Source organism: Schistocerca serialis, chromosome 1 (assembly GCF_023864345.2).
Source record: "Schistocerca serialis cubense isolate TAMUIC-IGC-003099 chromosome 1, iqSchSeri2.2, whole genome shotgun sequence".
Classification (NCBI taxonomy): Eukaryota; Metazoa; Arthropoda; class Insecta; order Orthoptera; family Acrididae; genus Schistocerca; species Schistocerca serialis.
Window position 1 is genome coordinate 561349352 of NC_064638.1, and position 21781 is coordinate 561371132.

The following is a 21781-nucleotide window of genomic DNA, read 5'->3' on the forward strand; positions in this document are numbered from 1 at the left end:
AAAGGTAACTGAAAGAAATACACAATGAGACAAACAGAAATGACACTTTTATTCAAAGACAATACATTTACTGAAGTCAATGTGATTTAGGATGGGCTGCTGAACATTACAAAAGATGGAATATTGTTCTTCGTAGGGTAAGTGATCACCATGGACTTCACTGCATGCTCTGCAGTGTGCTTCCATGCTTACCATAAGGTTGGTAAGAAGTTCTTGTGGTAGGACTTTCCATTCCCCCGCCAGTGTGATTGACAACGGCTGCATGGCCATTGGTGCATGTGGACATGCTGCAGTACATCTCTCCACTGCATCCCACACATGCTCGATGGAATTTAAGCTGGTGAAACGGGCAGGTCACTCCACTTGCCACATATCCTCCTGTTCCAAGAGCTCCTCCAACAGTGCTGTTTGATATGGTTGCACATTGCCATCCATAAAAATTGGACAGGTGCGACTAGAACTCACCACTGAAGGTTCCATACAAACTTAATTATGGATATAGACAGTTCATTGATCTTGGGAATTAAGAATCGCAGTTCCATACAAACTTAATTATGTATATAGACAGTTCATTGATCTTGGGAATCAAGAATCTCAGTTATTTTTGCCTGTTATTGACATTGGTTCTGGCAAAATATTGATATCAGCAATTCCAAGACTTTTGAGACTATTTCAGGTTTGAAATATTTTTGTGCGATAGTTACTAATTAAGAATTTGGATTTTTTTCCTTTACTTGTACTTTGAAACCTTGCTTCTTACCAAATTTCATGAGTCTAGATCAATAAGAAGTACCCTATAGTTTTAATGAGTGAATTTGTGATTATCGCATATGTATCATAAATGACTGTACCTTTTGATTGCATTGACTTAAATGCTTAACATTTTTACACCATCAAGGGACTATAAACATTAGTATGTGACAAAATTTCAACTTGATATGTCTACCTGTTCTTGAAAAAAAGACATCTTAACAGATGGACAGACAGACAATTGAATAACGAATGACTTTTTTTTGTGTGATATAATTACAAATTTCAGATTTTTTTCTTTTACTTGTGCTGTGAAATTTTGCTTCTTGCCAAAAATTCATGATTGCAGTCAACTGATTTCATTGACTTAGAAGCCTACATTTATTACATTGCCAATAGGCCATAGACCTTAGTATATGACATCAATTTCAACTTGATACATCTACTCATTCTTGAGAAAAATGAATCTTAACAGATGGATGGACAGACAGACAGGTGGATAACAAATGACAATTTTTTCCTGTGGGACACTTACAAATTATAAGTTTTCATATTTTTTCCTTTACTTTTACTGTTAAAACTTGCTTCTTCCTAAATTTCATAATTCTAGGTTAATGGAAGTACTCCATAGGTTTTGATGGTTGAGTTTGTGAGTATTAAAATACATGCCAATCTTTTGATTGCATTAACGTAGAAGTTTAAAAGTTTTACATCACCAAGGGACCGTAGGCCTTAGTATATGACATAAATTTTAACTTGAGTAGCTACGCTTTCCTGATGAAAAGGGGTTTTAACAGACAGACAGACGGACGGACAAACAGACAGTCAGTAATCAAATTACAAAAAAAATTTTTTCATGTGATATAATTACAGATTAACAATTTTCAGAGTTTTTTCCTTTAGTTGTGCAGTGAAACTCTGCTTCTTGCCAAGATTCATAATCCCAAGTCAGTGGGTGGTAAATTACAAGTTTTAAGGGGAGAGTTTGCAAGTATCAAAATGTGTGACATATACAACCATATCTTTTGATTTCATTGCAGTAGAAGCTTCAGTTTTTTACACTGCCAAGGGACTTTAGTATGTCGCATCAATTTCAACTTGATACACCTATCCATTCCTGAGAAAATGGTTGTTTAATAGTCAGTCAGTCAAACAGACAGACAGACAACTAAGTGATCCAATAGGAGTACTGTTTTTACCGACTGAGTGGTGGAACCCTAAAAAAGAAATCAAGGCTGAATGCATCCCTGAAAAGACACACATGGGGATGGAGAACATTATTATGATCTTGTTGACCACTGAGTCAACTGTGTTCAAATATTTGCAGGTCAGTACGCCTATGTAACATTATACCACCGCACACCACAACAACTGGATCACAGAAACAATCATGTTCAACATGACATGTGAGGATATGTCCAGAATCAGTGATCAGACTGATCTGTTCTCATCCAAAGAGAGCACGCAACCCCACTCCTTGTTGGTCTTGTCCCTCATTACAAGCAGTACCGCCAATGCACAGATGTGACTGGAACATAACATGCTGGTCACGGAGTAAAGAGACAACCTTCCTGGAGTTTCTGTGCAGCTGTGAAGTGTGAGATGGTGTTCCTTGTGGTCACATTAAATGTGCCTACAATTGCACCCACTGTTTGATGTGGGTCCCTTCTTGCCTGTTGCACAAAGCGATCATCTGCTGCTGTAGCTGTCAGTTGCCAACCACCTCCTCTCCTTTGGGCACTAGTGCCTGTGGTTCAGAATGCTCTCCGTGCTCATAGGACAATGCCACTTATCATTCTTCATCCTTCTTCCAGTTTCCCAATGATTCTTCCCCACATGAAGTCATTCAAAAGCTGTCTCTGGTCTATGTTGTTATGAAGAACAGCAGCACTGCTCACTAATTGACACGCGCTGATTCGTAGCATTTGGGGATATAGTCTTTGCTGAGCTCAAGCCATGCTACAACCAACTTTCAGTGCATGACTGGGAGATCTCTGGCAACATGCTCCTGCACTTTCATTCATTTCCACCAAGTAATAGCAAATAAATAAATTATCACAACAAAATAAATGATTATTTGCAATCTTGACTGTTTTATTAAGTTACAAGATACTCTAATCCAAAGAGTTATCCATTCATTCATTATTCTTGCTTCTGTTCAGTTTTATAATCATTGGTTTTAGGGCAAATTAAGACCAAAAGTGCTGTATGAATACATTTATGAGTGTGAAATTTTCCATCTCTACTGTCAGCTTTATACATTTCTCCCCACCATTGTTATCATGACACTGTGATCAAGTCATTCGTTATGATTCTGTGATACAATACTTTTTTCCATAATCTGTACCTAACTGATCATTATATCTTACAATTAACATTTAGCCATCATAGACAGACCACTGACACATTGATTTAGAATATTTTTGTTGATAATATGCTTCACACAATATTTTACTTTCCTGTTTTAGTCCAACAGGTATTGCAGTTGCAACTCCATTTTCATTGACCATATTAATGTTTTTGGACATTTAATTTGTTTCAGTTTATCAGAGAGCAGAAGTGAATGACATAGTTGTTAGTTTTACATGGAAAATAAGAATGTTAAAATAATTATAATTTGAAAAAATTATTTTATTTCATTTGTTTATGTGATAATAATATGACGGTTGCTTCTTTAGTACATTCTAGTATCACAAATTAAAATGTGTTGTTCGAATAATGTAGGCCAGCCATAAAAAAGTTACATTATTTGTTGTGTAAGTGCAAATGTGGAAGTTTTTCACTGATATACAAGATGAACATTTCTTAGCCAAATGAAGGTAATCATTAATAATAGTTTTATTTCATGTGCCTTGCCCGAGACATTTTTCACATAAAAATAATACTTATGTAATTCATTTATTGCTAACAATAAGTGATAAACTGAAGCAGATGTACTACCCAGGAAAGTTAGTGCGGTTTTTGAAAATTGGGTTATTATTCCAAAATTCCCTGGTCCAAACTAAAAAATTAAATGAGGTGCCTGAAGATGATGTCTTACTAACAAAACTATTCCTGGCCTATAAGCTACAGTCTTGGACAGACCTTGACAAAAGTCTGTTAATAATACGCTCACTGTTGATTTTACGGTTAAATCACTGCAGGTTGTTTGGGCTAAAAACAAATTGTCTGTGGCTGTTGCACTACGCCATTCAGTCCTCATCGGGAATTTCACTGTGTACAGTAATACAAAGCTGGACATCAATAACACTAGGTCTATTTGTGAGTATTATCTGATGGAAAATCAACATTAAAGGCTCCGCAAACAATATTTAACCAGTTAAGTCTGAGTAACATTATTAAAACTGTTTGTAATTGCTTTATGAAGCTCAGCATATTTCCTGCTGGTGACCTGTAAAGTGTCAGTGTTACACGTTTGTGTGTTTTCTGATCCACTACTGTGGCACAGTGTTTAAAGAGCTTTTTAACACAGAATTCACTAACCTGAAGGGGTTGGCACTTGAATTCATTTTTTGCACATACAGTTGCTCTCCCTCTTCTTACAAGTTGTACAGCAGGGCAACAGAAGGTGAATGTGTTCAATTTTAGTGATTTCCTTGCAATACTCTGACATGCACAACAAGTCTGTTGATATTCCATGCATCCCTTCATTTTCTGCTATGTATTTGAGAAGCTTATCTTTTTATTAATGAGACTTCTGGTGGAAGCACTAAATGCATTTTCTTTAATATCCATACCTTTGTCTAAGATGGAGTGTTTTGTAATATTAGCAGTTGTCACAACTGACACTACATATATTCTGCACCCTTTCTTACGAATGAAGTTACCCTGTACAAGGCTAGGGAACACATCTGAAACCCTGCTTTGGTCATACTGGATGCTTCTGCAATTAGCAATGCAAATACACTCCTGGAAATGGAAAAAAGAACACATTGACACCGGTGTGTCAGACCCACCATACTTGCTCCGGACACTGCGAGAGGGCTGTACAAGCAATGATCACACGCACGGCACAGCGAACACACCAGGAACCGCGGTGTTGGCCGTCGAATGGCGCTAGCTGCGCAGCATTTGTGCACCGCCGCCGTCAGAGTCATCCAGTTTGCCGTGGCATACGGAGCTCCATCGCAGTCTTTAACACTGGTAGCATGCCGCGACAGCGTGGACGTGAACCGTATGTGCAGCTGACGGACTTTGAGCGAGGGCGTATAGTGGGCATGCGGGAGGCCGGGTGGATGTACCGCCGAATTGCTCAACACATGGGGCGTGAGGTCTCCACAGTACATCGATGTTGTCGCCAGTGGTCGGCGGAAGGTGCACGTGCCCGTAGACCTGGGACCGGACCGCAGCGACGCGCGGATGCACGCCAAGACCGTAGGATCCTGCGCAGTGCCATAGGGGACCGCACCGCCACTTCCCAGCAAATTAGGGACACTGTTGCTCCTGGGGTATCGGCGAGGACGATTCGCAACCGTCTCCATGAAGCTGGGCTACGGTCCCGCACACCGTTAGGCCATCTTCCGCTCACGCCCCAACATCGTGCAGCCCGCCTCCAGTGGTGTCGCGACAGGCATGAATGGAGGGACGAATGGAGATGTGTCGTCTTCAGCGATGAGTCGCTTCTGCCTTGGTGCCAATGATGGTCGTATGCGTGTTTGGCGCCGTGCAGGTGAGCGCCACAATCAGGACTGCATACGACCGAGGCACACAGGGCCAACACCCGGCATCATGGTGTGGGGAGCGATCTCCTACACTGGCCGTACACCACTGGTGATCGTCGAGGGGACACTGAATAGTGCACGGTACATCCAAACCGTCATCGAACCCATCGTTCTACCATTCCTAGACCGGCAAGGGAACTTGCTGTTCCAACAGGACAATGCACGTCCGCATGTATCCCGTGCCACCCAACGTGTTCTAGAAGGTGTAAGTCAACTACCCTGGCCAGCAAGATCTCCGGATCTGTCCCTCATTGAGCATGTTTGGGACTGGATGAAGCGTCGTCTCACGCGGTCTGCACGTCCAGCACGAACGCTGGTCCAACTGAGGCGCCAGGTGGAAATGGCATGGCAAGCCGTTCCACAGGACCACATCCAGCATCTCTACGATCATCTCCATGGGAGAATAGCAGCCTGCATTGCTGCGAAAGGTGGATATACACTGTACTAGTGCCGACATTGTGCATGCTCTGTTGCCTGTGTCTATGTGCCTGTGGTTCTGTCAGTGTGATCATGTGATTTATCTGACCCCAGGAATGTGTCAATAAAGTTTCCCCTTCCTGGGACAATGAATTCACGGTGTTCTTATTTCAATTTCCAGGAGTGTAGCTTCTAGCCTCTCACCAGAAGCATCCGAATGCAAACTGTGTTATGTAGGTGTGACCAAGTAAGTGATGATCCATCAGTTATACCCACGTGCGAACATCCCTCTCCCCTGAGCATTTTTTCAAGTTTTGTCTTAACACATTCGACAGAATGTGCCATCCAGGGCATATCATACAGATCAAAAAGTGACAGTCTTCATGTTAGTGTGAACTGCTTTTCCAGGAATGTTCCTCGAAAACCCTAAATTACAAATGACATCACTGAGCCCTGCACTTGATTTAAAAACACTAGTTACACAGTAATCAGTTACCAAAGAGTTCTGCACCAGTTCTGATATTCTGCTCCCATGACCACTACCCAGAAATAAAATCTTTATGATATCTTTAAAACTTTTCTTGTTAGACTTTGCTTGCATATTATGCCATGTACTGTCAGATTGCTATGGAACTTCTTGGGCTACCTGAAAACTTTTCACTTCAGTCTCCACACATTAAATCTATTGTAGACAACAAGGCTGAAGCAATCAGATTTTTGATATCTTCAGTGCTGTTTCATGCTACAGAAGTGAGGTTACTGCACATTTATGGTGAATTCCCTCTCTAATATCTGAATTCATTCATTTATTCATACACCTAGTTCCAAAAATCACTTCATCAAGGAAAGGTTTCAGACAGGTGGAATGAATCAAGTTGTACATTAATAGGTAGGAGCAGCACGTTCTGTAAAGTATAAGCATGAAATAATGACTAATGCTAGTTTACTCATGCTGATGATTATGGAAATTATTTCTAATTTACTTTATACACTTCTGTATGTCTATGTATATGAGGAGAAAATCAACTAAAAAAGCCGCTGCTCCTCCTTTGTACTACTCAGCAGCCATTTCAGTCTAATATATTAAACAAAGTATTTATGTAACTTTACATGCTCAAATGATTTTTTTGGGCACTTTGTTTTGCACAGATGGAATTTTTTTCATTAACAAGGTAACTTCATCCAGAAGCAAACTGTGGTATGCTCTTCTTTAATGCTTGTAAAAGCCATGATAGCAGAGAGGGTGAAAGAAAAAATGTGATTCACTTATATTGTCTTACCACTTTTTTCAGAGAAGCCTCATAATCCTATGATAAATGCTGGAGCTATTCTTGTGTGTGCATTATTAAAGACACTTGTGAAACCAGAAATGACATTAGCTGAGAAGTTTGATTTCACAATGAACTATTTCAAGGTAAATTATCACATTGATATTAGTCTGAAAATATTTCATTACATTATTAATGGTACCAAAGAAATAAATTTGAGGTGTTTGTGTTGTCTGTATGTAGAGAATGGCAGGAGGTGAACCTTTAGGTTTCAACAATGCAGTTTTCCTGTCAGAACGTGAAGCTGCAGATAGAAATTATGCATTGGGCTTCTATATGAGAGAACACAAGTGCTATCCAGAGAAAACCAATCTCCGAGAATGTATGGACTTTTATTTTCAGGTACATTTGATAAGATATTATTTTTGCCATGATTCTTGCACATTTTTTCATAGTTTAATTGAAGTAGTTTCTCCCTTTAATGTTGTACTTCTTCAATAAAAAATCTGTGACACACTCAAAACTTTTGTCTTTTACACATAAATATACATTCACAGTTTTCAAACAGCATTTTTAAGTAGTCAGAAAGAAAGCACTGAGTTTAAAGATGCACTAGTTGCCATCATGCCTGCTTCATCAAAAACATCATTTAAAAGAAAATGCAGAGAAAGGAAAAAAATTCTTTTATCAGGTGCAGATCTAGTGTTTGGGTTCTCCATGGTGGGATCACAGTGTGCTACTGTCACCCTCCTCCCCCAACCCCCTCCCCACCCACACCTCCCAACCCTCAAATTTTACTTGCAGGCACCAGGCACCCACAGTTTTAACATGCCACAGATCCCTATGATTTTAATAATACTAACAATAAAACATATAAAATGTTTTAATATAATAAGAGTATAGATAAGAATGATAATGCTTACATCAGTACTTGGTACATACCTTTTTCCAACGAATTACATTCATCTGAAAATTTGAGATGAATATATATCATGCAGTTAATTTAAGAATTGCAAGTGCAATGGCACATTAGTGCAGCCATGATCACAGCCAGACATGCAGCTGGTCAAACACAACACACAATGCAGCTGACTGCCAGACGGCCAGTGTGTGGTCAGCCATCAACACAGTTTCAACTGCATGGGTTTTTTACATTTGATTATTTATTTAGTGACACATTTCTTCACGATAATGTTTCTTCACCGTGGTCTTTGATAAGGAAAAATTTATTATAACATTTAGGAAGAAGCCTACTCTGTGGGACCTGTTATCCAAATACCCTGTTAAAAACATAAAAAAGAGAATGTAGGATTTAATGACTTTGATGTTCAGTGGCAGCAAATGAACAACACCATAGAACCTCTACATTTTTGACCCTATTTTATATTTCATTAACACAACATGTACATATAATTCGGTGAATGTAATCCAACTACCATGGCAGAGTACCTTCATCTGCAAAATAATTGGTAAATACATTTCTATACTGTGAATTGAATCTCAGTGTCCATATTCATTGTTTAATATCCTCATGAATCTAAGAAAATCCATGCAGTGGATCTATAAATAGAACACCATCTCTGTTTCATACACAGTTATTAGAATACAACATGCCTTAACAAGATCTACAGGAAAATCAACATTTACATTCTGGGGCTTGTGAAAGATACCGCACTTATTTGGCCATTATTCCCAATGTGCACTCTGAAAAACTTCTAGCTTGAGAATAGTGACAGTAAAAACAAGAAAAAAAATAAAGAAAACACTCTATTTGTAGAGCATGATTGCAACATAGGCTGTACCCACTTTTGTTTACTTCTTTTTCTTCATCTTACGATTCCACAGGTACACAGCTGTAGCTATCTCCGCAATCCCCATCATGCGACTGAACTGCAGCCAGTCGACTGCCAGCCATGCCAGCCAGCTGTAGCCCTGGATGTAGTAGCTGTGGCCGTGGTCAGCTGTTGATCATGGCCATGGCCACATTAGCGTGTAATTGCCCCAACAGTAACAAATTCTCACAACTTTGATAATGACATAATTTATGCAGCATGAATTCGGAATATGCATCCACGATTATCAGTATTTCACAATGCTTGGGAAGTCAGCCTTTCTGTTCCCCCCCCCCCCCCCCCCCCCCTTATTCAGCATCCTGTAGGTTGTTAGTTCTACCTGTCAACCTATGAATCACATCAGATCTGTTGTTCATAGCTGATATGATCAGCCAGTGAATATGCACCTTTAGCTAGCTAGAATGCTTCTGGTCCAATTGTAAGCCCATCCACATGGACAGCCGTCCAAGCAAGCAACTGAGAAGTATCCTTTTTCTGAGACTTGTAGTTGTCACACTACTTATTCTCTGAAAGTTGTGTGTGTGAAACTGAAAGCTGATATACGAAAATATATAAATGCTTCTACTCAAATGATTTTTGGGAGGAGTAATGAACCTCATGATACCTGCCTACCTCCTCCCCCACTCCTCCCACCTTTAGATTTAAAGCTGAGCTTGATAGTATTGGTAAAAGTTTACTGACAGAAATACTTTCACAGTGATCTAAGATACATAAGGAAGAATTTTTTAGGCTTTTTCCTTTTCTTTCTTCTTCTAAGAAGCAACTATACTAATAGTGAACATATTGTATATTTTAACACTAATCTCTCGTTATTCATCAGTAGGGGGTCAGAAAGAGAAACCAGGATTTACGTGCAGGGAGTGGTACCACAGGTAGCAGGGGTTGTGTGGAGGGGATTGGGTGGTTTTTTGAGGATCTCAGGAAAGTGCAGAAAGAGCTTCAGTTTTCATAGGGCGCAGGATAAACATGGGAAGTAGATAGACACAGGAACAATCAGTATTGTAGAATGAGATATTCACTCTGCAGCGGAGTGTGTGCTGATATGAAACTTCCTAGCAGATTAAAACTGTGTGCCGGACCAAGACTCAAACTCGGGACCTTTGCTTTTTGCAGGCAAGTGCTCTACCGTCCGAGCTACCCAAGTATGACTCATGCCCCGTCCTCACAGCTTTACTTCTGCCAGTATCTCGCCTCCTACCTTCCAAACTTACTAAACACAGTTTTCCAAAATTCCTTCACAGAAGAAGATGAAGTAAATATTCCAGAATTCAGATCTAGAACAACTGCCAATGTGAGTAACTTAGACGTAGATATCCTCGGTGTAGCAAAGCAGCTTAAAACATTTAAGAAAGGCAAGGCTCCTGGTGCAGATTGTATACCTGTGAGGTTCCTTTCAGAATATGCTGATAAAATAGCTCCATACTTAGTAATCATATACAGCCACTTGATCATAGGAAGATCCACACCCAAAGACAGGAAAGTTGCACAAGTCACACCAATACCCAGAAAGGAAATAGGGGTAATCCACCCTAAATTACAGACACATATCACTACCATCAATTTCCAGTAGGATTTTGGAACATATACTGTGCTCGGACATTATGAATCACCACAAAGAAAACAATATGTTGATAAATAGCTAACATGGATTCAGAAAATGTCTGTCTTATGAAACACAATTATTCTGACAAATAACGAATACTGTTGACCAAGGATGTCAAATTGATTCCATATTTTTAGAATTCAAGAAAGCTTTTGACACAATTCCTTACAAGCGACTTCTAATCAAACTGCATACCTATACAGTATCATCTCAGTTGTGTGACAGTATTTTAATTTCCTATTAGAAAGATCACTGTTCATTATAACTGATTGCAGGCTTAAAGTAAAATAGATCTGGCTTTCACCAAGGAAGTGTTATAGGCCCTCTATTATTCCTGATCTACATAAATGATTTAGGAGGCAACAATGGAAACTCCAGGTAGGAATATCAACAATGTAGGAAAACATAGACTGCTATCTACTGTAAAGAACACATCTCAAGTTGCAGACAGACACAATAAAAAGACACTCACTTATAGCTTTCAACCACAGCCTCCGTCAGTAAAAGAGACATACACTCGCACAATTCACACACACATGCACAAGCAAGCACACCTCATGCACACACGACTGCCAACTCCAGCATCTCGGGCCAGAGTGCAACATGATGTGAAATGCAAGCAGCATTCTGGAGGGTGTGGGGAAAGGAAAGGGTGAGGAATAGTAGTGTGTGGGTGGGGATAGAGAAATGAATGCTGTCATGTGGAGTGTGCAGGGACTAGCTGCCAACACACGCTGTGTAAGGAGATTGTGGGGCATGGAGGCGGGGAAAAAGGGAGCAAACAAGCAGAGGAGCAGGAAAGACAGGTAGATGCATTAGCAGAGGGCTGCAAAAAATGGGGTGGAAGATGAGAATGGGGAGGAGATGATCAGACAGAAGGAGTGGAAACTGTTGGGTGGAGGGTGTGGGAACAGTATGTTACAGTAGGTTGAGGTAGGGATAATAATGGGAGCAGAGAATGTGCTGTAAGAATAACTCCCATCTGCGCAGTTCAGAAAAGCTGGTGGTGGAGGGAAGGACCCAGATGGCTTGGGTAGTGATGCAGCCATTGAAATCACATGTGTTATGTTCAGCTGCTTGCTGTGGCACAGGGTGGTCCACTTTGCTCTTGGCCACAGTTTGGCGATGGCCATTCAGCCTTGTGGACAGATGGTTGGTAGTTGTGCAATGATTGCAGCAGAGCTGGTAAATGATATGGCTGCTTACACAGATGGCCCAGCCCATGACAGAGTAGGATAAGCCTGTGACTGGATTGGAGTAGGAAGTGCTGGGTGGGTGGATTGGGCAGGTTTTGCACCTAAGGATATGATCCTTGTGGCAAGGGGTTGGGACTGGGAGCGGTATAGGGATGGACTACGATGTTGTGGAGGTTGGGTGGGCGAAGGAACACCATTTTAGGAGGGGTGGGAAGTATCTTGGGTAAGATGTACCTCATTTCAGGGCACAATGATAGGTAATCAAAGCCCTGGCAAAGGATGTGGTTTAGTTATTCCAGTCCGGCCCAGTACTGGGTGATGAAGGGGACATCCTCTGAGGCTGTTTTTGGGAGTGTTGGGAGGATTGGGGGTGTGAGGGGGAGGGGGGGGGGTCACATGGGAGATCTAGATATGCCATCCCTGGGAAGCCAGGCTGTATGTAAGGGATTTTTTTTAATGTGGAAAGGATGACAGCTGCCAAAATGCAGGTACTGTTTATGGTTGATGTGTTTAATGTTGACGGAGGTGTGGATGGAGCCATAAGAGAGGAGGAGGTCAACACCTAGGAAGGTAGCACATTGGGTTGAGGAGGACCACATGAAGTGGATGGTACAGAAGATGTTGAGGCTACGAAGGAAAGAAGATAGGGTGTATTGGCCCCAAGTCCAGATCCTAAAGATATCATATGTGAATGTGAACCAAGCTAGGGGTTTGGTGTTTAAGAAGGCTAGGAAGGTCTCCTCTAGATGGTCCATAAAAAGGCTGGCATAGGAGGGTGCAATGTGGGTGCCCATGGCTATGCCACAGTTTTGTTTATATACCTTCCCTTCAAATGAGAAGTGGGTTAGGATGGAATTAGTAAGATGTATGAGGAACGAGGTAGTGGGCTTAGAGTCTGAAAGACATTGGGAAACATAGTGTTCAATAGCAGTAAGACCACGGGCATATGGGATCCTGGTGTATAGGAAGGTGGCATCAACAGTGACGAGTAGGGATCCAGGAGGTAAAGGGATGGGGATGGTGTAAAGTCAGTGAAGAGAGTGGTTGGTGTCTTTGATGTGGGAGGCTAAATTATGGGCAACTGCTTGGAGCTGTTGGTCAATAAGGACCAAAATTCTTTCAGTGGGGGCACAATAATCAGCCACAATAGAGCGTCCAGGAATTGTTGGGTTTGCGGATTTTGGGGAGCATGTAGAAGCTGGCTATGTGAGGTGGCATAAGGGTGAGGAAGGAAATAGATTCAGGGGAGATGTTCTGGAAAGGGCCTACAGCTTCAAGCAGGGACTTGAGTTTGTACTGGACTTCTAGGTTGGGATAACTCTGGCAGAGTTTATAGGTGGAGGCATCAGATAATTAACAGAGGCCTTCTGCCAGTTAGTCACTGCAATTGATAACAACAGTGAAATGTGCCAGCCAGTTCCTTCACTGACTCTCCACCGTCTCCATTCCTTTACCTCCTGGATCCCTACTCGTCACTGTTGATGCTACCTCTCTATACACCAGTATCCCTCATTCCCATGGTCTTACCGCTATTGAACATAATCGTTTCCAAGGTCCTTCAGACTCCAAACCCACTATTTCATTCCTCATACAACATTCTAATTTTATCCTAATGCACAACTACTTCTCATTTGAAGGTAAGGTATACAAACAAATGCGCGGCATAGCCATGGCAACCTCCTATGCCAACCTTTGTCTGGGCCATCTAGAGGAGACCCCCTCGGGAGGGGGGGGGGGGGGGGGGGGGGGGGGGGGAAACGCAAACCCCTAATCTGGTTATCCGGTTCAGGTGTATTGATAATATCTTCAGGATCTAGACTCAGGGCCAAGACACCCTATCTTCATTCCTTCACAACCTCAATATCTTCCCTCCCATCCACTTCACATGGTCCTCCTCAAAACAGCATGACACCTTCCTAGCTGATGACCTCTTTCTCTTTATTGGCACTATCAGCACATCTGTACACATTAAACACATCAACCACCAACAGTACCTGCATTTTGACAGCTGTCATCCCTATCGCACCAAAAATCGCTCCCATACAGCCTGGCTACCCAGGGACAGTGTATCTACAGTGACAAAAACTCCCTTGCTCAATATGCTGAGGGGTCTCACAAGGGCCTTCACAGACAATCACTATCCCCCAGACCTAGCTCGCAAACTGATCTCCCATGTCAACCCCCTCCCCCCCTCACACCCCCCAATTCTCCCACCAGCCCCAAAAACAGCCCTTCATCACCCAGTATCAGGCCGGACTGGAACAACTGAACCACATCCTTTGCCAGGGTTTTGATTACCTATCATTGTGCCCTGAAGTGAAAGACATCCTACCTGAGATACTTCCCATCCCTCCTGCAGTGGTGTTCCATCACCAACCCAACCTCCACAGCATCTAGTCCATCCCTATGCCACTCCCAATCCCAACCCCTTTCCACAAAGATCATACCTCTGTTGAAAATTCAGGTGCAACACCTGCCCAGTCCACCCACCCAGCATTTCCTACTCCAGTCCTGCCATAGGTTTATCCTACTCTATCAGGGGACGGGCCACCTGTGTAAGCACCCATATCTTTTATGAGCTCTGCTGCAATCATTGCACAGCTTTTTATATTGGTATGGCTATCAATCAGCTGTCCACCGTGATGAGCAGCCATCACCAAACCATGATCAAGAGCTAAGCAGACCACCCTGTGGCACGGCATGCAGCTGAACATAGCACACTTGATTTCAGTGGCAGTATCACTACCCAAGCCAACTGAGTCCTTCCCTCCACTGCCAATTTTTCTGAACTCCGTAGATGGGAGTTATCCTTACGACAATTTGTCTGCTCCCACACTTATCCCGATCTCAGCCTACAGTACCATAATGCTCCATCACCCTCTGCCCAACAGTTTCCACTCCCCCCCCCCCCCCCCCCCCCCACCACCCCCTCTCTGTCTGATTGTCTACTCCCCATTCTCATCTCCCATCACCCACCCTGTTTATTTGCAGCCCTTTGTCAATGCATCCACCCATCTTTTCCTTCTCCTCTCCTTTTTTCCTCCTTTTTATCCCCATCACCCTGCCCCACAACCTCCTTACACTGCACCTGTTGGCAGTCTAGTCACTGCACACTCCAACAAATGGCATTCGTTTCTCTCTCCCCACCCATACACTACTATCCCTTCCCCTTCCCTTTCCCCACCCCCTCCAAATTGCTGACTGCACCACATGTGATGTTGCATTCCTGCCAGAGATGCTGGAGCTGGCATTCAAGTGTGCGTGAGGTATGCTTGCTTGTTTGCACGTGCGTGTGTGTGTGTGTGTGTGTGTGTGTGTGTGTGTGTGTGTGTGTGTGTGTGTGTGTGTGTGCGCGCGCGCGCGCGCACTCATGTGAGTGGGTTTCATTGATGAAGGCGGTGGCCAAAAGCTATATGTGTCTTTTAATTGTGCCTGTCTGCAACTTGGCATGTCTTCTTTACGGTAGATAGCAATCTGTTTTTTCCTACATTGTTGATTTATGAGACAGTCTAAGCAGCCTTCTTAGATTGTTTGCAGAGGATGGTCTCATTTACCATCACATTAAGTCATCAGGTGATCAAAAGGAATTGCAAAACGATTAGACAAGATATCCATATTGTGCATAAAGTGTCACTTGACTCTAAAACACAGAAAGTGTGAGGTCATTGGCATGAGCACTAAAAAGAATCCAGTAAATTACTGTTACATGATAAATCACACAGGGCTAAAGGCTGTAAACTCAACTATGAATAACTTACATTGGAATGATCACATAAATAATGTGGTGGGGAAAACAAACCAAAGACTGCAATTTATTGGCAGAACACTTAGGAAATGTAACTGGGCTACTAAAGAGACTGCTTACACTATGCTTGTCCACCCTCTTCTGGAGTAGTGCTGTGCACTGTAGGGTCCACATCAGGTGGAATTGATGGAGGACATCAAAAGAGTTCAAAGATGAGAAACTCATGTTGAATTATTGTGAAATAAAGGAGACAGTGCTATGTATAAGATACATAAATTGGAATAGCAGTCATTAAAATAAAGGCATTTTTCACTGCAGCAGTCTTCTCATGAAATTTCAATCACCAACTTTCTCCTCAGAGTGTAAAAATTTTTTGTTGGCACCCACCTACATAGACAGAAATGATCATCAAAATAAAATAAGAGAAATCAGAGCTCGTGCTGCTCGAGAGTGGAACAATAGTGAATTAGCTTAAAAGTGGCCCAATGAATATTCTGCCAGTCAGTTACGTGTGAAATGCAGACAGATCATGTAAATGTAGATCTAGATGTAGATGTAGATTACCAGCAAGGAATGCAGACTCAGAGTAACAGCAGTGTGAGTGATTGTTTTCATTTTAAAGAGCGGTATTCATATAACTGATAAAGAGAAGTAAAAGAGGGAGATTCAGTAAGTAACATAGTAAGAGCTCAGATGGGTGAGTAAATACCCACGCAAAAACTGTATAGACAGAAGATGCAACCAAGACTTTCAGATGCTGTTGGTAAATGGGGGTAGTTGTTTTTGGTTTTGTTTTGGATTAAGGCACAAAAATAACTGGGGTCATACACGCCCAAGTCAAAACTATGAAACATGAAGACGGAGAGGAGTTAAAAAACAACTATACATCAGCCCCAATTGACAGAATAGAATACAGCTAAAAACAGGCACGTGGAAAAAGGGCTAAAAGAGATACCATACAGAAACGAGGTCCAAAAAACTAAAAATTAAATGGCCTTTGCCAAATTGCTTTGGTAGATAAAAAATAACAAGCGAACATTCCATTGGAGGACATTCATGAGGAGGAAGAGATATACGGGTGTCAACTCGGCAGCCACCAAGTGACATCCAGTGTAGAGTCGCTACTGCAGGACACAGAAGCATGAGGAACCTGCTCCATGGGGTCCACACAAGCATCGGCTTGCTCGTGCGGTTGATCCACAGAGTCCAACACTGAAAAATGGTTGGTGATGCACACCGGTGAGACAGAGGCCGGCCGGGCTAAGGTACCACGTGGCGACACTCTCGAACATAACCTTCGAGTTGGCGAAGGAGAAGACCGTTTGCGTTTGGTGGACTTCTTCAAGCCTTTGCGTTTAGAGGAAGACTCGTGTTGTTTGGCTGGAGGGATGGAGGAAGTCTTCATGGGAGTACTCCTTCTGTCCTTTCCAGCCTACTGGTTGGCTAGCTGGTGGCTTCGGCCCTTGGGGCGAGAGTTTGACGGCTTGATGCATAGCTGGACTGGAGGATGGCAATGCTACCTTGACACTTGAGTGATTTCACAACCTCAGAACTGAACTGCAGGTCTCATGTCTGCGTGATGATGTCCTTCATGGAGGGAAGGGTAACAAGAACAGAACTATAGGTATCGGATGGGAGAACGCAGGGTTTGCGACAAGCCAGTAACTTGCGAGCTGGATAAGGCACCTTTTCCTTTACCCAGATCTCTTGAACAACTCACTCATTAAGATACACTGGACAATCACAAGAGGAGGCGGAATGGCCACCGATGCAGTTGATACAGTGGGGGGAAGGAGGTGGACAATGGCCCTCGTGCGCATCCCTACCACAGGTGGCACATGTGGCTAGGTGTCGACAAGACGTTCGAGTGTGATTACAATAGTGATACTGGTAGCAGTGCATCAGGTTTGGAATGTGCAGCCGGATGGTGATAATTTCATAGCCTGCTTTCAGCTTGGACAGAAGCACCAATCTATCAAAGCTGAGAAAGAGAGTGTGCGTGGGCACTAAGGAGGAATCTACCTTTTTCATTACGCAATAGACAGCAATGACATCTTGATCAAGAAAGGTAAGATTGGATTTCAGCCTCAGTTAGACTGTCGAACAGCCTGCTGTAAATTACACCACAGGAAGAATTCAAAGTGCTATGGGCCTCAACATGAACAGGGTAACCATGGAGAAGCAAGGCAGCAAGCAGTTGTTGTGCTTGAGAATCAGAAGTAGTTTCCAAAAGCAAAGTGCCATTCCGTAAACAAGAGGATTTTACAGGTCCAGCAATTGCATCTACACCCTTCTGAATAATAAATAAATTTAACGAGGCAAAGGACTGACCATCTGCGTAATGTGAGACCACGAGGAACCGTGGTGCAGCAGGAAGGTTCTTTGAATCATTAGCCTCATTATGTTTATGTTTTGTAGATGTTGAGTGGGAAGTAGATTGACTCATCGTGAGGAAATGAGGAAATCCCCCATGATTTCCAGCATCTCAGATGGCACGTTCCTTCCAACACCTGATAGAAGGACCAATTGGCAATTTGAGAAGGTTAGAGCTCAGGCAATCACACCTCCCTGGGCCTGACCTGTACCAGGGGGTACATGTGAAAATGTACCTGTTGACTCTGGGCTGGAAATTACACATTATCCCAGTCACTTGTTATGTGTCAAAGGCATGGGCCAGCCTTCAGGAGTGCACAGGGAGGAAGAAGTAAAAGAGGAACCTTAAACGCCAAAGTGGAGGAACAAGAGGAGAAGTGAAATGAAGAAAGGAAAATGGAGTGAAAAACAAAGGTGAGACTGTTCTTACGTAGCGACAAACATTGCGGAACATTCCCAATAACATCCTAGTCATGTTCCCCAAGGGAGGGGAAAAAGAATAACAAGAGGATGGACATGCAGCACGAAAGGGAGAAAATGCTGCCCATGGTAGCCAATCGAACCCACCAAAGAGTGGTGAGCCCCCTGGATGGGGGAGGTAGTTGTGCCACATGGAGATCTTGACAGATACATGGTTGGCGATTGAATTGCAAAGTGTAGTAAATGTTTGTGTTTAAAGAAAATGTCCCCAGCTGCAGTTTATCACCAACTATTGGAAATTTTTTGAGCAGTTATAATACCAGGAAAATAGGTGTGATTTTGATGCCAGGAGCTTGATAAAGGCAAAATAAATGTGTGAGACAAGTGAAAGTCAGGGCAGCTAAGCACCTCCACCTTAGATGACAATGTGTACCATGTCAAAGAGTTGATTTAAGAACTACTGAAAGATGTGTTCTTGAAGGGTACTATGGAAACTTTCAGATGAGAATAAAGTCAAGAGAATGGAATTCTCTCTCCAGCACTTAAGATGCTATCGATCAGAGGTTGTTCCATTCTTGCACCATTTCGTCACAGGGGATAAAAAGAGGATGCATCATGTGATACCTAAAATAAAGAAAGTGTCAATGTGATTGAGATAACCCCTCCCCCAATACTGTGTCAATAAGAAGTTAAAAGCAACAGTATGTATGAAGAAAGTTAGGGCTACAGTCTTTTGGGACCCACTGGGTTTGATGCTGGTTGATTTCCTCACAAATGGAAAAATAGTGAATTCTGTCAGTTGCAATGCCAGGCTGGAATGAATAAAGGTGTTTCAGAGGAAATAACTGGTATTACTTTTGAAAGGTGGCTTGCTCGTTGCACAACAGTGCTCAATTGCATATGGCCTCAGTTATGCATGATGGTCCAGCATTTCCAGGTGACTGTATAGACATACAATCCCTACAGCCTGGATCTCACACCAAATGATTTTCATCTCTTCAAATCATTAAAGAATCACCTGAATTATTGTCACTTCTGAACTGATGTTGATGTTCAGAAATCTGCTTTTAAGTGGCTTCTAATCATGCACTCTAATTTCTTTTATGCTGGTTTTCTTCAGAGTGGTTTAATGATACAGTAAATGCTTTGACAATGATGATGGTTACATGTAAAACTAATTAGTACCAGAGCCCAAGTATTGTTGTGTATATCTTTAATTTCCTGAATACATATTTTCTCACTAAGGACTTGTTTCCTTACTTTTTGAACCACCCTCATACTTTACAGCTTTTTGAAAAGTTTATATAATTCCTAAATTGCACAGGCTTCTGAGTGATCTCTCCCCATCCCCTCTCATATCCTCCCTTCCTTCACCTGTGATATTGCACACTTCACTGCAATACATTTCCTGTTATATTTGTGAACATCTTATTCATTTTAATATAGGTAACATGTTCATTCAAACTCCAAAGTCAATGCATACATTTTCTTGATAGGAATTAACCACTCATTCTATAAGCAAAAGTAGTCCTAATGCCTACCATGCGCCCATTTGTTGGGTGTTAAATGTACTTACTAAACCAAATATAAGAACATTATTACAAGAAAAAATATAATAAAATATGATACAGATGGTAATCAGGCATCACATTTTTTTTTTCCAAATGCTATTCCTGTTCATTTACTCTGTCATACCCAGTGAAATGAAGCCCAAGATTCTCAGTGCATTCTGCTCAGTTCACTCACACAATATGTTGGCACTATATACTTCTTAATGATTTGTTTATATGTGACACTGAATTTCTGTAGTAGTATATTTATAAGCTAGTGGTTTCTCAGTTATTATTTGGGATAGTGTATGAGACACAAACATTAACTAGAGAATGAATAGATGTACCAGTATTTACATTTGATGTGTCCAAAAGTTACACTGTAATATTTCAGAAGACATGCTTTTTTTTAAAACAAAAAATGACTGCAAGATGTCACATACACAGACTCAGATTATTGTAACTTAATAGAACATTAATTTCATTAGACTGTACTGCTGGTTCATGGTGTTGACAATAATGGATAATCCAACAAGTAAAAACATTTGTTAAAAATCTCCTTGGCATGAATTTTCACAGGAATTTATCCAATGGGGGATGAAGATACTAAAAAAGTTGTTTCATTATATAGCTGTGACAGTTAATTTGAAATATATTATATTATAAGAAAAAATTTTTGTGGGAGGTACATGAAACTTTACATTGCATATCAGTGGTAGTTATCCACTCACTATTTATTGTCAGTAGATCACTATTTTATCCAAAAGGTACAAATAAATCACTAGTATGTATTAAGTATATAGTTCTTTACTATTATTACTTTCTTACCTCAATGATATCAAATTATGTTCTTATTATTTATTTATTAATTTTTTTTTTTTTTTTTTTTTTTTTGCATTATTAAAGCCGGCAATTATCCATCAATGTAAGCATAAAATATTCACACATCAAACTTTTATTCATGTATCAGTAATATTAGGTTCTTTCATTCACACAACAATTGAATATTCAAAAACATCACAGCAATTGCGATAATCTTGCCAAATAATCTACAGAGTGTTCAGGAAAAACATTTACAAACCTTCAGGAATATTAGAAATGAGAAAAACATTTGTCAAGTTTTCCCTAATTTAGATTCATAATGAAACTTCAATATCACTGTGTTCTAAGTGAAAATCAATAACTAAAATAATGATGTTTTGCCATGGAGACATGTTTCGATTTGAAATTTTGCTGCATTTGAGGTCAATTCACCTTGAATGTTTCATATGTGAAATGATTAGTCACTTGATAGGTTGACATGATTACTAGCTGAGGTCACACAAATGGGAGGGTTGTCTCACTTGGCAACTTAATGTTAGAATAGACTAAACCTGCAGTTTAGTTGCATTATGGACAATCACTTCTATAAATAAATGATAATTTTACAATGAATAAAAATTCTGTATTCTAGATCCCAGGAGGGGACAGGTGCCTCTTATAGCTGCCCCCCCCCCCCTCTACCCCTGTCAACAATGTTGTCCATAGACATTATTTACATGTCAAGAAATCTGTTTATTAAATGTATATTGGACTGCAATGTCATTTTCAGTGTTGTGCCATGGAAGCCAACTGTGACAGCATGTCAGTTATGGCTGCTACACTAGCTAATGGTGGTATCTGCCCAATCACTGAAGAAAAAGTACTGAAACCGGAGTCTGTGCGAGATGTCCTCTCTTTAATGCACAGCTGTGGAATGTATGATTACTCAGGACAATTTGCATTCAAGGTAATACAAAATTAAAATTACATAGCACAGTTGTTGTCACTGTGAATCATACATTCTTGCTTGCACTTAGCTGACATGAATGTGTATAATAGTTACTTATTTTCATTCTTCCTGGAA

General features: G+C 41.3%; 1 protein-coding gene across 4 annotated transcripts in view; it reads left to right on the forward strand.

Moving 5' to 3' along the window:
• The window catches only part of LOC126475570 (glutaminase kidney isoform, mitochondrial), a 125491-nt gene that overhangs the window by 68501 nt on the left and 35209 nt on the right, over positions 1 to 21781 (forward strand). For all 4 annotated transcript variants that reach the window (XM_050103476.1, XM_050103478.1, XM_050103479.1 and 1 more), the window contains 3 exons: positions 7181 to 7302; positions 7400 to 7558; positions 21488 to 21664. In XM_050103476.1, the coding sequence (XP_049959433.1) occupies positions 7181 to 7302; positions 7400 to 7558; positions 21488 to 21664 (458 nt within the window). The remainder of the gene's footprint in view (positions 1 to 7180; positions 7303 to 7399; positions 7559 to 21487; positions 21665 to 21781) is intronic.